This window comes from Dipodomys spectabilis, unplaced genomic scaffold, assembly GCF_019054845.1.
Source record: "Dipodomys spectabilis isolate Male_0828 unplaced genomic scaffold, ASM1905484v1 ptg000026l, whole genome shotgun sequence".
NCBI lineage: Eukaryota > Metazoa > Chordata > Mammalia > Rodentia > Heteromyidae > Dipodomys > Dipodomys spectabilis.
The window spans coordinates 7,032,138-7,049,075 of NW_024870703.1; the positions used below are offsets into that span (position 1 = coordinate 7,032,138).

The following is a 16,938-nucleotide window of genomic DNA, read 5'->3' on the forward strand; positions in this document are numbered from 1 at the left end:
CTTCAAATCAAAGAAGAAACTGGCTTTAAACTTCATATTACTTACAATAATTAATATGAATCTGAAAACTTTACTTATGCTTCTGAAGCCAACCAGAGGTTTTCTGTGACTCTCAGAAGGTAACTGTGATGATCAGTAATTTGCTATTTTGAAATATTTTAATCATTTTTTTCTATCACACTAAAACTGTGATTTGTATTACTATTTCTTTTCAAAATAAAATTATGTTCCCTTTTTCTATTTTAGAGCTAGATTGAGTGATCATATCCTACCTTGTTCAGTTATAGTTGCATATTTTGGTGAGGTTTTTATTTCTTTTATGTCTTTCTTTGATAGCTATCACACATTTGAATGTAAAAATAAGACTTAACTATATTAACAACAAAAAAAGGGCTTTTCATATATATTGGTCACATCAATGCCAATGAGTTTCTTAAGGAGATTTAACACAAAAACACCTACATGGGTTGAGGTTTAGTTACTCTCTCTGTCTCTCCTGACTCATACTTACTAAATACCTACTGGCCACTGCATCAGGCCCTGTGCTGTGTGTCCAGGTCCATCTTCATAGAGGCAGTTAGTAAGCCATAGAGACACAGACGAGGAGTACCCAGGAAGGTTTTCCAGAAGAGGGCTACTTCAGTGTTCACAGATTATTCACAGAGACAAGCTTTATTAACTTAATGGCCCAGACCCATTGGAGAGCCAAGAAACAAAGGAACCCAGGATATCTCTGAGAGGTGAAAGCTTATGTTGGTTTTGATTCATCAGAACCTCTAAGGAGAGTAGGAAACAACTAACATCACTTTTCTGGATAGGCTGAGGATTCTGATCCTTCTGGGACTTGGGTTTATAGGGGAAAGTAAGCCTGTCAGCCCTTGTCAGAGATCTGAGTGTCCTTGAGAGCTTCTACATGAACAAGGATTTAAAATACAGATCTAGTAGCAGAGAATGGTGGCAGGCACATACCTGTAATTACAGCACTTGGGAGCCTTAGCAAGAAGGATCACAAATTCAAGGCCAACCTAGACGGCATAGAGAGATCATATCTCTCAACAATACCCTCCTCCAGCATATGTGTGTGTGTATATATATATATATATAAATATATATATACAGTATAGTATATTATATATAGTATGCTATAATATATACTATATAATATACTTTGCTATACAGATCATTTTAAAATTTTATTATTTATTTATTTTTCTGGTCCTAGGGCTTGATATCAGAGGGTTTAGGCTCTATCCCTGAGCCTCTCTGTGCTCAAGGCTAGCACTCTACCAGGAGCCACACAGCCACTTTCAGCCTTTTCTATTTATGTGTACTGAGGAATTGAACCTAGGGCTTCATGCTAGGCAAGCACTCTACCACTAAGCCACATTCCCAGCCCCACTATATATACTATATAGTATATATATATATTGTCTACTGTGTCAGGTCCTGTGCGGTGTCTCTATGGCTTACTATACTATATATATATATATATATATAGTATCTATATTATATACACATAAATTATATATATTGTATATATACTATATAGTATATATTCAATATATGTGTATATGTACATATGTATGTATGTACTGGAGATTTTTAGATAGATCATAAAAGTGATATATGTACCACACACATTTTGAGAAGAAAGAGAAGAAAATTCCTTATTACCTTCCTGCTTTGTGTACTTCTCTGGAATGGTTCCTTTCTTCACTAAGAGGAAAAGCTCAAGTCTTTACAATAACCCATAAGACTGCCATCTGGCCTGCTTAGAACTGTGACCACATCGTTTATTATTCTATCACTCGTGTGCTCTGCTCTAGTGATACTGGCCTTATGGCATCTTGAAAACACCTAAGATTTTCACTATGCTGCTTACTCTGCCTAAATATTACTCTTCCAGATGGCTTACTCCCTTCAACAGCTTCAAGTCTTTGAATGTCTTGCCTCTTCAGGGTGGCCTTCTGTTACTACCATTTCATTTTCTTTTTGGTTCTTTTGTGGTACTGGGGTTTGAATTGCAGCCTAGTTCTCTAAGGCCTAAGGCTCAGTAGTTCTGTCACTTGAGCCATGCCCCTTGCCCCTATCTTTTTCAAAAGTGTAATTTATTTCCAATCTAGCACTTTTTGTTGGATCCGCACTAAAAGTTCCCTATCTTGTTCTGAACTGTTATTGTATTATTTATTGTTGTATTATTTTATTGTACTAGATAACTAAATTACTAAGTTTGTTTATTCTTTCCTTGCTCGAATATAAGCACCATGGAGATGAAAATTTAATTTTGGGAGGAGGAAGATAGTATTTCCTTTACCTAGAACAGTCCTTGACACATGAAGGTTATTCAGTATATTATTTGAATGACTTGTGTGTGATTGTATCTAGCACCATGTCCAGCACACAGAGGAAGTCAATATCTAGTGGGAACTACATACAATAGAAAAAGTATTGCATTTGATTTTTTAAATTTTACAAACATATACTTTTGCACACACTATATTTGTCTAATAAAGGAATTTTAAATTTCTTATTACAATTACTCAATCCATCATATATAAAATAATAGGTCAAGATTGTCTTGATCTAAAGTTGTGGTCGCAGTTATAGAAGTGGTTCAAACAAGCTCACTCCAGCTTACTTCTTTGGCTGCACTGTACCACTAATGCCATGACTCCAGCTCAACTTTTTTTCTGGTTATTTTTTTTGGAGTCTTGCAGATTTTTCTGCCTGGACCAGCTTTGAACTGTAACTTTTTGGATATTTGCCTCTTGAGATCCTCTGATGCCCATCTACAAGAGCTTCTTTTAGGAAATTATGATATGGGTCAAGTGGGGCTAAACACTTTTAATTCCCTCTACTCAGGAGGTAGAGGTTGGAGTATTTTGGTTCAAGGTTGTCCTGGGCAAAAGCACAAGACCCTATTTAAAAAACAAGGGGGGCTGGAAAGGTGGCTTTGTGGTAGAGTGCTTGCCTTGCATGCATGAGGCCCTGGGTTTGATTTCTCAGCACCACATAAGCAGAAAAAGCTGGAAGTGGGCTTTGGCTCAAGTGGTAGAGCGCTAGCCTTGAGCTGAAGAGCTGAGAGACAGTGCCCAGGCCCAGAGTTCAGGCCCTATAACTGACAAAAAACAAAATAAAACAAGAGGTAGGGGGTCTGGCTCAAGGGTATAGTGCTTACCTATCTAGTGCAAGGCTCCGCCTTTCAACTCTAGTAGCATTGAATAAATAAATAAATCAGTAACAATTGGATGTGAATTACATCTCAATAAAGCTATTTTTTAAAATCTCAGATATTATTAGAATGCAGTAGAATTTAAAAAGAATTAAGACACACTATGACTAAGTGAATAAACACAATGCTTCTGAAAATGTGTCCTATTAATATACTGGCATGTGTATAATACACACACACACACACACACACACACACACACACACAGATGTAGTTCATTGCAGTTTTTTTTTTTTGGTGCTGTACTGGGGCTGGGGCTTGAACTCAGGGCCCGGGCTCTGTTCCTGAGCTTTTTCACTCAAGGCTGGTGGTTTACCACTTGTGCCACAGCTCCGCTTTTGGCTTTTTTCTGGTTAAACTTGAGATAAGAAATCTCACATACTTTCTTTCGGACTGGCTTCAAATTGTGATCTTCAGATCTTACCCTCTAAGTAGCTAGGATTACAGGCAGGAGCTACTAGTGCCAGGTTTACTGCAGCATTTTTGTAACAAAATACTAAAAATTGATTAATGCTTATTAATAAGATAAAATAAATTCATATTTCACAATGGATTATGATGTGGGATTTCTTTAAAAATGTTTTAAAGATATATCCTGTCCATTTTTACCTGAACTCCTTTGAAAATAAGGACATGTTTATTGGTATGTAACTTCTGTGAATACAAAATTCTGGAGAGGAGGGAAGATTTGTCTTGAAAATCAGGCAGTGTTTTAACAGAGAATTCAACAGTCTTGAGATTTTGATCTTGGTAAACAGATCAAACAGATGAGAAAATCCAAAGAAACAACTTTTTTTTTTTTTTTTTTTTTTAAGACAAAGGTCTTTACCAGTAGTTGGGGCCTCACACTGTAATCTGGCTACTCACGAGACTGAGATCTGGCGATCACATTTTGAAACCAATCTGAGCAGGAAAGTCTCTGAAACTCTTATCTTCAATTAACCAGTTAAACAAACAAACAAACAGAAAACAGGCGGAATGCCAAGGGCTAGTAGCTCATGTCTATAATCCTAGCTACTCAGGGCTGAGATTTGAGGATATGGGTTCAAAACCAGTCAGACAGGAAAGTCAATGAGACTCTTATCTCCAATAACTACTAAAAAGGCAGAGGTAGAACTGTGGCTCAAGTGGCAGAGTGCTAGCCTTGAGGAAAACGAAGTCCAGGGAAAACTCCTAGGCTCTGAGTTCCAGCCTGAGGACTGGCACAAAAACAAAAACAAAAAAGCCAGAAGTCATGCTGTGGCTCAAGTGGTAGCATGCTAGACTTGAGCAAAGAAGCTCAAAGACAGCTTCCAGGCCCTGAGTTCAAGTCTCAGGACTGTCAAGCGGATGTGCGTGTGCGTGTGCGCGCGTGCGCACGCACGCGCACACACACACACACAAATCTTAATTATTAATTCACTGCAGTTTATGAGAGCTACTAGCCAGATACTCACTGGTGGTTCATGGACACAATCCTAGCTACCAGGAGGGTGGATGTGGAGGACTGTAATTCAAAGCCAATCCCTAGACAAAAAAGTCAGTAAGACTCTATGTCCAGTTAACTAGAAAAATGCTGGACTGAACTGTGGCTCAAGTGGCAGAGTCCCAGCTGTGTGCCAGAAAACCAAGCAAGAAGAGAGGTTCTGAGTTTAAACCACAATACTAACACACACACACAAGCCCCTAAAATAGTGCCTCTGGAATCTGAAATCTATCACATTTCAATAGAAAAAGGCAGATGGAAATGATTTCTTTAGTGCAAAGCTCTAAATAGTAAGGACATCATCCCTTCTACAAACTTGTAAAGGAAATCAACAATGTTACCTTAGGAAGTACACACAGTAATTTCATTTTCTCATCTACAGGATAGTGACAGAAGGAAATGGGACTCTAGTGTCATCTCTAGAATTCTCTACAGTTCTTGAGGTTCTGTTACCATAATTCTAGCAAAACTCACTAACAGGTATATTTTATCAGAGTATTTCTGAAGGAGTCCTCAGCTCCCTTATCTCAGTTACCTTCTACTAACCTTCCTCTTCAGTCTGACAAAGAGCAGATAAACGCCTACTCACACTGTCAGTTTGTCTACAGACACCGCGTGCGCATGCCTGAGAAGACAGTCTTGAAATGGAAGTCGATATCTGATATAGAAACTGATGTCTAACTCTTTAGAGCTTGACTTTCCTCCAGTAAAAACTGTTCCATCACTTCTTGGCCTTTTGCTAAGATCAAATGTAAAAATTGTTGTTCCACAAGCTTTACGGATTCACGTCTTTCAAATATGCTCCAAATATAAATCCTGAAAGCTTTTGATACACCAGAGATCAAGTATACTTCAGGGAATACAAAAATATATTAAGCAGAATCTTTGCCTTCACAAAATTATCTCTCTCTCTAGGATGTCAACTACAAGAATGCATAGGCTTTCTCAGGCTTATTCACCACAATCTTATTCTCCAGCACCTAGCTCAAAACTTGGAAACAGAAGATGATCAGAATATTTGTCAACAAATGAATAAATGAATCAACATAGAAATAAAGTCAACACATGGAATAGTAAGAGGTTATTCCTCTTGAAACAGTGGTAATATTCTATATAGGTTTGTTTTTTTTTTTTTTTTTTTTTGTCGGTCGTGGGGCTTGAAGAAACAGTGGTAATATTCTAAGTCCAAAGAAAGGTACTAGAAAGAAAATATCAGGGTGGGCTGAATACTCTGGAAAGGCAGGGGGAATGTTGTAATTAAGTTATTCTAGAAGGAAGTCTTAGATAGACAAAGAGAGACAAGAATGACAAAGACCAGAGATGGGAAAGACCAAATGTGTTGGTACTAGAGTGAAGGTGGTATGGTTTGGGTAAGTGTCTCAGAGGCCTATGTGTTAAAGGCTTGGTCCCCAGAGTTGTGGGAGATGGTAGAATCTTTAGGAGGTGGGGCATAGGTGGGAGGTTTTAAGGCCATTGGGGCTATGGCCTTGAAAGGGATTGTGAGATACCAGCACTTTAAATTTAATCTGGTTTTTATTTGTTTCTTGGCCACAAGGCAAACAGTTTGTGCTGATACAGTCTCTCCACCATTGTTATCTGGCAAACTCAGCAGAGGCTCAAAGCAACGTGTTTCCTTAGTCCTGGCCTGAAATCTCCAAAAACATGATGCAACACATTCCTTTCTCTTTATATTTCAGGCATTTTGTTATCAAAAGGCTTGAGTAGAGGAGGCTTGGGGAACAGTGAAGGGCAGATGAGATGAAGAGAGTGAGAACATCCTCCAGAAGGCTTGGATAAAGCAGCAACTGAATCTCATGTGGTTGGGATACACATTTACAATCTATAAAGGAAACTGAGACTCAGAGAAGACCTCCTCCCTCTTTCCCTCCCTCCCTCCCTCCCTTCCTTCCCTTTCTGCCTCCCTTCCCACCTTCCTCCCTCCCTCCTTCCTTGATTCTCTCTCTCCTTTTTTCCTTCCTTCTTCTCTCTTTCTCTCTGTCTGAGACTGGTACTTGAACCCAGTATCTGCCACTTTTGCTCATTGGCTAGTGCTCTCTCCAGCCCCTTCCTGGACTTGAAGGCCACCATTTACAATCTATAAAGGAAACTGAGACTCAGAGAAGACCTTTTCCCTCCCTCCCTCCCTCCCTTCCTCCCTTCCTTCCCTTTCTGCCTCCCTTCCCACCTTCCTCCCTCCCTCCTTCCTTGATTCTCTCTCTCCCTTTTTCCTTCCTTCTTCTCTCTTTCTCTCTGTCTGAGACTGGTACTTGAACCCAGTATCTGCCACTTTTGCTCATTGGCTAGTGCTCTCTCCAGCTCCTTCCTGGACTTGAAGGCCACCATTAAGGTAAAATCTTGGTCATAAAATAAGTTTACTAGTTAACTAAAATTTATGGCTTAGCAAAGAGCAATAAGTCACAAGATTAAATCCACTTGTAACTTTCACAGAAAGACAAACTGTTTTTTTCAGGGAAACTCATTTTTAATATCACAGCAGGGAAAATTTGATAGATCTTTAAAAATTGTAAATGTTAACTAACATTAATCAGAGAATGACGGCATTCACTAATTCTGGAAGACCTAGAAATACAGAGACGTCAGAGGCTCCAAATCATTCTTTGTTAGACAGTCACAGTTTAGATGACAGGTTCGGATAAACCCAACAATTGGAATGCTGTAAATATCCTTGCTCTTCCATTAATTTCTGGTTATATTTAGTAGTACAGTTTCCTTTGTTCAAGAACTACTTTCTATAGTTCCAGATTTAGATTCCTAAAGGCAGAATGCCTTGGACATATTTGTAAATGAATGAATGACTACCTGGAGGAATAAATGGTTAAACCAGCCAATGGCTATATTCAGAGCTGTGAGATATACAGAATGCTTCATAGACGTAGACCTTAGATCCAGCCAGGCTAAGCCTCCCTAGCTTTCAGCAATATATTTTTCCATGTTTAGCACATATTTAATAGTCTGGGATAAAAATGGGACAATAGGAATAAGAAGATTTGCTTTGGTTTATAGGCGAGGAAAACTACTCTGGGCAAGGATGGTGGTATTTATAAGAGCAGGGTGGACTCACTTAAGCTAATGAAGCTTGAGTGTCAGAGCCCCTAGCTTGCAAAGGACTATTTCAATGGGCCCTAGTAATGGGCCATGCGTCCCTATGCTCTAATATACAATCAAGTTCATCCTTCTAAAGAGGGGCCTCAAAATATGCTTTAAGCACCACACAATCTGAGTCTTCCTAGCCCTGGGTAAGTTGTAGGAAGAAGTCAGTGGGGAGAAGAAATGTTGATAGTTATTGTGGTAGTCAACTTTCTGTTACTGTGGCAAAAATCTGAGCTGCCTTATGTATGTCCAAAATCAATTTGTAAGGAGGAAAGTTTATTTTGGTTCAAAGTTTTGGTGTTTCAGTCTATCATCACTTGGCTGGCTCAATGCTGGGGGCTGTGGCAAGTCAGTAAACTATAGTGGGAGCACAGGGCAGCAGAATAGGCCAGGGCTCCAACATTCACTTAACAGGGAAGGCCCAACTTCTTTCCATTTAAGCTCCATGCCCTAAAGAGTCCACCATTTGCTAACAGTACCACAGGCTAGGAACCATATCTTTAGGGGGTCACATTTAAATCATAGTATTCATTACTAAGGACATTCATTACTTAGGTCTGAATTAGGTGTCTTGAGTATAGAGTATGTGAAAGTTTCTCATTCCTTTCTAAAAAAAAATGTTATTTCTTAGCCTCACAGTTCGCATATCATGACTTCCCTTTCAGCTTTTCATCTTCTTTGCAAATGAAGTCACAAGAGACATTCAGCTGTTACAAACTTCATGTCAAGCTTTGAAGTGCTTTTTAATAGCAGAAATATTTGGCTCACGTGTGGGCTTTGTAGCTATGGTAAATACTTCTTAGTTATCTGTCGCTACTGTTATTCCACACCTCCAATTTGGAAGAGAAATTCTGCATATGCATTGAGGCACTAAAAAAGAATATTGAACTATATCTTAGCTCTTTTGTGTTTGGTTTCCTTTTATTTCTTCTCTCATGGAACTAATACTTTCACTGCATTGTAATGGTTCTGGGTGGGGAAGCAGTGGCTAGAAGAGGAATGTCGATGACGGTTCTGGTTGGCTCTTTCCCTTGGCTGCTTGAAGGTTAAGTGGTCAAGTAGCACTTTAATAGAAGATCAAGGCATTTCAAGGACTGACTCATCCACCTGTGTTCTGGAAAGTGCTTTAGAAGACTCTGGACAAAATGGCTGCAATAGTTAAAAGAGAAAAAAACTGACCACAATGGTATAAAATAAAAATGAAAAAAAAAAACAGCAATAACCTCTCACCTGAGAGGTTCTGTATTTCTACTGAAATATAAGCTGTACATCTAAATACATATCAGAACAATCTATTTAGAAATAATACTTTTGAGAATAGGAAAAAAAAAAACCAAGCAGAAACAAAGACCATGTAATTAAATCTTCTGTCCTGTGTTGAATATTTTGCTTCTTTATGTAAGTTAATTATTTTTTTGAAGAGATGATAGGAAATATTACTGCTCTCTGTAAGTTAAACACTTGACATTTTTAGTCCTTAAAAAGCAACATTTGTGAAGTCTAGATATGTTTATTAATTAGTGATTATTAACACCCAGTAAACAACATTATGTCTTGTAACAAACACAATCTCTCTTCACAGCGTGAAACTGAAATCTATTATTCCCCCATTCCATATGCTGAAATACACTCAAATGGTCACAAATGACCTTAAGCATTAAATAAATGTAAATGAGGACAACACAGAAAATGTGCTTGTGATTGATAACTAAAAGACCAGGTTGAAAATCATGTCCCAAAATGCAGTCCTCTTCAAAACAGTACTGCTCTCCATGGAGGAGAGGCTATCCTGAGTGAGGGATATGTAAGTAATGGCAGATGCTTTCTCTTCCTCTGGACTTGCCTCGGGTTTTGTGGGAAATGGATGTGGTTTGTTCATTGAAATAAGAAACATACAGCCCCCTGTGTGTTGGGAAACTTGGAAGCTTCTAATGGATCTAAAAACATATGGGCACTTCATTGCATTCACCAACTAATATGAGAAAAAAACCCTATTATTATTCCATAGCCTCATACAAGAATTTCCACTAATACATAAAGTTTTTGAGACAGGGGCTCTCAGTCCTTCTGCTTCAGCTTCCTGAGCGCTAGTATTACAAGCTTGAACTACGGCAACCATGGTTGTTTTGGATTTTAAATATGGTGCTGTTCATCTGACTTTTTTTCTTTTTCCAAACATGGCAGGGTGGGAAAGTGTTCTCAGCATTAAACTTAAACTTAAAACTTAAAATACAAAAGGCTGACTGGTTAATAGTAATAAATAAAGTCTGTAGTTAATGGTAATAAAGAGAAAATGTACAAATACAGATATTATAGTAGTTTTCATAGGAAAATGATTAGTTTCCCCTCCCCCCTCCCTTTTTCTGAGCTGATACTGGGGCTTGAATGTAGGGCCTGGGAGCTGACCCTTAGCTTTTTTCCTCAAGGCCATACCTTGGTTAATTGGTGTTAAGAGTTTGGAGGATTATTTTTCTGCCTGGGATGACTTTAAACCTCAATCTGCAAATCTCAGCCTCTTGAGTAGCTCAGAGGCATGAGCCACCACTGCCTGGCTTTCTATATCTGTTACCAATAGGGCAAAAAGTAAAATGGAGCATCACAGAATACATAATTATACACAGTTGTTTTGGTTAAGGGCCAGCATGTTTCCTAGTCTGGATATAAATGAACAGAATCTAAAAGGGAATGGGCACCTAAAATTTTAGATTAGAGTGAACTTCCTCAACCATGGCAACACAGACTTTCTGATACAGATGCTTCTGGGTTGTGGGGGGCAGGACTGTGCTTTGAAGGATGTTTAGCAATCATCTTGGCCTCTACCCACCAGATACTAGTAGCCAGTAGATACCAGCACTGACATTCTCTCCTCTTTCCCCAAGTCAGACTGATGAAAAAATGTCTCCAGAGAGTGCCAAAATCCCCTGGGAGGCAAAACTGATCTCAGATTGAGAGCCACTGGAACAGAGCCATTTAAAAAGGTTAGGGGCTGGCCTTCTCCCAAACTCATATTGTATATTTTTCAACCATTACATAATTCCCTAACCTGGTGTTTAATATACTTATCTTCAGTTTTCTCATCTACTCATTAAAACTGATGAGGGTCTTCCTCCTTCATAGGTTTCTTAGGAGCATTAAATGAGATCATATTTGTAAGTGCTTAGAACATTGTCTGACAGTACCTGACACACAGTAAGTGTCCGGTCAGTGTTAGTCAGTGTTATTTAAAATAAACATCCATAGCATCAAGAGAAGAAGTTTCAATGTGGAAAGGGATCTTACCAGCTTGATATTTTCTCAGTCTTAAACACACCAGTCTTCTGATTCCTTATGATGATGTCGCTCACATCTGCAGGACACAGTTAAGAAAACTTCTGCAGGGACTGTCAATTGACTGAAAACCCAGCCAAACATGCCTGGGGTCAGCACAGTGAAAAGAGATAAGTTGCAGAGCACGAGAACAGGGTGGTCCTGGCTCTGCCACCAAATGCTAACTTACCACAAGCAAAATCTCTTAATTCTTGGGCTGGAGTTTTATCATCTAGGAAGTATACATCTGGGTACCATCACAGGCAAGGCCCAGAGTGTGGGTGCTGTTGGAGAATGACTGCTGCAGAACTACCATGCTCCACTTGCTTAAAGGGGCCAAGAGTCGAAAGGCAAGTGTCATTCAGTCAGGGGCTTTCCAAATTGAAGTTTTCCAGTCTCCTAAATGCTAGTAGGGAGAGTGGGGATGAGCAGCAGGGAGAGATTTGGGAGGGAGTGAAAAGAAACAGAAGAAAAGTCTGGAGCTCTTTGAGGAAAAATGAATTACTGAAGAAGAAAGCCAATCTAGTGAAAGTTCCCTTGAAAAACTGTCATTACAGACTTTGGCGTTGGCCTTTAGCCATCTGCTGACATGGAAGGATTTGAACAAAGAGCCATGCTTACTGAAAGGAGACTTTCAGTAGCTTGTCCATTACATCATCCTGTGCCACATATTTGAGGACTCATGGGAAAAATTAAGGTTTCAATACTAGGAAAAGCTGGATTTCCAACTTCTGGACTATAAATTTTGTTTTGCTCTCTTCAAAAAAATTAAAAATATTTCTTGCATTTTCTCTCTTTGTCCTAGCTCTTGTACACATCAGAGCTTAATATGTGTCCTACCTTTAATAACCAGAAGAGATTCCATGGCATATATTTTCTGTGCTGACCTCTGTCTCTGGCTTCAGCGTTATTTTCTTGGCTTTGCAATTTCCAAATGCTCCCATTTTTCTCATTTATTTCTTGTGGTATTTTTCTGTTCTTTACTTTAAGAAGCCTCAAAATCCTTCTTCTGGAATCAAGCAGGTTTAAATAAACAAGAAATAAAATAATTCCAATGACGGCTACAAGCTGAACTAAATTGGGCCCATGGGGAGGACACCAAGCAGACAAGCGATGTTCCCCTAGTGCTCAGAAAAACAGATTTCCTGAATACTCAAAGCAGGCATTGGCCAAGATCTCCCTGCAAGAACAGAGCCACAGGACTTTTTAACCCAAATCTCTGCTTGAACCACCAAGCACACCCATTTCTTCTCTGAATGAATAAGCAGGTACTGTGATAGCTTTCTTCCCCCAGGAGTGGGTAGGAAAAATCAATTAGGTCTCCTAATGAAGGGCTTTGTTGAGGTTTACAAAAGTGCTATAATGCAGACTTTTTTTTTCCTGGGTGAACTTTCCTGTATGCAAATTAAATACCGTTAAATTACATTCATTAAAAAAATAAAGGAGACTAATTTGCCTACTTGTTTTGATTAACTAAAATGACACATCGGCCCACAGTTCTGTCTATTTCAGGAAGAAAGTATTTCAGGAAAGTCTTCTAAATGAAATGTCTTATAGAAAAGGACAGCTGACATCTTTATTCTGAGAAGAACAAAATTAGTAAAGAGTCAACTGACAACTGTTTTTTGATTAAGTTCCCCCACACTCTGGCCACACCCTACTCAGAGTTTCCATGGCATCCAACCGTATGCCACAATGTGCCTGGTACACCTGTAGTGTCGTATGAGTGCATGACTAATCTATCAAGCAAAACATATTATTTTGTTAGTGGAGGTAATACTTTTTATAAAATAGTCACAGGGAAGTTAAATTATATAACTCAGAAAACCTATTAATAATTTTTAGTAAACATCTTAACACTATATACTTTTATACAATTTATAAACCTGCAACTCCAGGAGGTCAGACTGGAGCAAGCATATGTATTTATATTCCAGAAGCAATTCCTTTTAATGAAAAAATTCACAGCAGTATTTAGGCTGCTTTATTTTTAGAACTGGGCAGGAGATATAGTTTGTGGTTTAGAAAGTGTCTTTTTAAATATTAAAACAAGTACAAAGAGAAAAAATGGCAGTAATATGTTAAAATACTACCTTAAGAGATAAATTCTGATATTCTACCACTCTTTAGGTCAGATTTTGATGATCCTTCTGGATGGCACTGTGTCCAATAACAGATTTTATCATGCTACTGAGTTACCTCAGGGTAATAAAGGAAATCCAATCAAATCGAGTCAATATGTCCAGGATAGTGTTCAACACAACAAACCACATCATGTTCTCTGAACTGCACCCACCTTCTGGAAGATTTCAGTGGGAGGGGCTGGGCGCAATGAAAGCCTTAATGTGATTTCTGATTAAATGGATACAGGGCAATCACCTCCAATCCTCTTGTCTGGGCAACTGGACTTCCAAAGCTGCAGGACATATGCTCATGGTTAAAATGAAATCACAATTCTATCTCTAGATTTTCTTTTCAAGGAAAGCACAGTTTAAGAGTGGGGCTGTGTTTAAATTTTCAGTTGATTTTTATTCTTAAGATTTAGAGTTGTATATAATAGCCATATAGTTACTTAAGCAAAGGGTATACATATACAAATGTTAGATGTTTTTAAATCCTGCTCAAAATATTAATCTTTTTCTGGTCACTAGTAATGGTATTTATTAGCAGTTACATATGCATTTTGAGGGTTGGCATTGCTCCTTAAGCCAGAAAATAGTTTAAAAATAAAAATACTGATTCACAAAGCATTGCTTTAAGTTTTACCTTAAAAGATATTGTTGCGCTCCTACCCAAGAGGAGCCTACTTATCATTCATCTGACAGATACAGTTATAGTGGTCATCACTATTGGAAGAATGGCCTGGACACAGAATACGGGGCAAGGATTCTCAAGTTCTCAATCATATATAGCACAGCCTATATAGTACAGATCTAACTTCATTTATTTACTGTACAAGCTGTGGATTCTCTTCTAGGAAACTAAGTTAAATCAGAAGTGTATCCTTTAAACAGCACAGAAAATCATGATGTAGATTGCAAATGAACTGTGTGTGTGAATGAGATGCAGGGATCAAGTGCACAGAGAAATGGGACATCAAGCATTGGGCTATTCTGCAGATAACAGGTTTACTAAGAATGGGCCCGAGTGCAAGGTAATAACTGTAACCAAAGAGGGCTGCTTACCTTTAGATGTTCTACTTTTATTCAACATGAGTTGGACAGGGCTTAGCATCATCATAGAACCCAGTATACTATTTCTTTTCCATATTCTTATGTCAAGGCTACTTCTTTTCTTTTCTTTTCTTTTTCAGGATCAGGACTTGAACCTTGTCTGGTGCTTTTGCTCATTGGCTGATGCTCTACCACCTGATCTACATCTCTAGCCCCATGTAAAGGTTTCTTACACTAGAAACCTTATTGAATAATTATTATCTGTGGCCACTTAGTGATTTTTTTTCCTTTACTACACCACAGGACAGTGTCAAAGAGAAAGGAACATATTTCTCATTATTTAGAATAACTCTGAAAACTGGATGAGGCAAATGGTCTCATTTCCAACTTATCTTTTGTCCTCTTGAGTGCAGAAAAAAAGGCATCCATAAAGAGAGAACATTTTCAGGTTAGGTGATGTTTGAGTTAAAACCAGCAACACAGTTTAGGGATCAAGGAAACCTTAGAGAAACCTACCCATGAGTCTGAGAAAATATTCAACACTTAGAAAATTCATTTTACCTCAAGTCTTAATCTCTTTTCCGATATCTCTGTTTAATAAATCTGAGATCAACATCTAGCTTTCCAGGGTGAAGATAGAGAACTCTAGAAGACATAGCCAATCCATCTGATACATTTTAGGAGGATAATAAATAACTTCACAATTGACTGACATGCTTCTATGATATAAAGATTCAGAACTAATCCATTTATTGCCTCATAAATTAAAAAACAGAAACAACAGAAGACTAAAAGGAGACATCACATTTTTTTTCTTTTATCCTTCCTAGGATAAAAAGAAAGATTATGAGGCTAGGAAATAAGACTCAGTTGGATTCATTAAATCCAAGAACAACAAAAATAAAATTTTAAAATGATGAGAATAATATATAGGCCAATACTCAGATGTGATGTGTGATTGTCAGGTCGATTTTCAATTACATTTCACTGATGTATTCATTTGTTTCTTAATGTGCTCATCTTGCCCATTAAGAATAATTAGCAGCTTTGCTTAGAGATTTTTTTCTGGCTTCTGGCAATGTTTTTTCCTCCGTTTTCTTTTTGTTTTGTTTTGGCGTTGTTGTTGACATCCACTTTTACTTTTTAGGAAGTAATTTTTGGATAATATCCTACAACTGCTATATAATTTAGGCTTCCTAAAATTTTAAAGGAAAGATGTAAACAGTAATTTTTAAATGAGCTTGTTTCAATCTATATGCATCAATAGTATGTGATTCAGTGAATTAGTTATTCTTACATAAAGTGGGCACAGAAATGGAGGGGGGGTTCACTCATATTAACCTCACTCAGTAAAACAGATTATGATGGATGCCCATTGTAAGCCCTGTTAGCAAATCAAGAACAACATTAGTATTAAAAGCAGGAAAAACACATCGCCAATTTTAAGGCTTTATCCATGCTCTTTCTCTTAATTAAAAAAAATTAGATCTAGTTACAACAGAAAAAGGCACACAAACATAGAACAACTGCATGATAAAAACTGATCTCTACCAGGAAAAGTCCTAAAAGATGAAATAAAATGCACGGCCAGTTTTGGTCTTCATCCTGAAAGGACCTACTTTATCTACATTGTAAAGTTCTTCCCCTCCTGCCCTTTGGCACCCTGCTATATTAAACCCATTGTAAAACCCAGCACAATAAAGCACTCTCAGGGCTGAGCTTCTGAGGACCAAATGTTAAAAATCCATTTTCTTGGGAGGGGGCTGTACCAATCATTTCTTTGAAAGGCCAGCAGAGTGAATACAGAATCTGAGATTTCCTCTCTGATTTCAAGAGCTGGCATTGCATCTTTGCTGTCTAAAGCAAAGGTGCAGTAATTAACGACATTAGCATTGCTTTGCTTCCTTGGATGCTCTGTACTTTAGTTCAATAATAATTTTAGTACAATTAAATTTACATACTGACTACAGATGCTTCCCATAGTTTGATAAAAAGTTCTAATTGGTTTCTGATGCTATTAAATGAGACACCTGCTGACTTGAGGAGAAAAAAAAAAAAAAAGAATCTCAGGTTACTGGGCCCAATCTGAAAGTTTCTGTGGTCAAAACACCCTTCTTGTGTTCAATATTCTTGCTTTCCTTTCCCCACAAAAACATCCGTTGGAGCTGAGCTGATGTACCTGAGCTTCCTTTTGCTCTCTGTGCGCCCTGACATGAGGAGGAGGAACAGGGAAATGATACAGGCATAGAATAACTCAGAATAATGCAGAGTGAATGAAACAACATCAGCTCATCTTCAGGAATATTTTGAAAAATTTGCGACAGTCTTAAGATCATGATTAAAATCCTGCATTTAAAAAAAGGATGTACTTTTTGTGATCTCTTTCCGTGATTTCAAAGGCCAAGATTGTGATTGGCTGTTTTTCCTTCCTGACTTTTTTTTTTTTTAGGGCTGTCAGGCAATGAGCTGGGTGGGGCTCTGCTGAGCGCAGGATTAGCTACTGTGCTTCACGTTCCTCCTTCCTCCTATGTGAGCAGCTGACGGAGCTGCTGCAAATTTTATTTTTGAAAAATCATAGAGCGGAAGAAGAAAAAGAAAATTGAAAATGGGTTTTATGTAAGATGCCACACACACACACACACACACACACA

At 38.2% G+C, this 16,938-nt stretch overlaps 1 protein-coding gene across 2 annotated transcripts in view; it reads right to left on the reverse strand.

Annotated features, from left to right (window-relative positions):
• Positions 1-16,938, reverse strand: part of Camkmt (calmodulin-lysine N-methyltransferase) — a 355,009-nt gene that overhangs the window by 25,571 nt on the left and 312,500 nt on the right. Inside the window, exon 7 of one of the 2 annotated variants that reach the window (XM_042675542.1) lies at positions 11,088-11,154. The exons of the other annotated variant lie outside the window; for it this stretch is intronic. Within the exon in view, the coding sequence (XP_042531476.1) occupies positions 11,088-11,154 (67 nt within the window). The remainder of the gene's footprint in view (positions 1-11,087; positions 11,155-16,938) is intronic. 2 annotated transcript variants of the gene reach the window in all.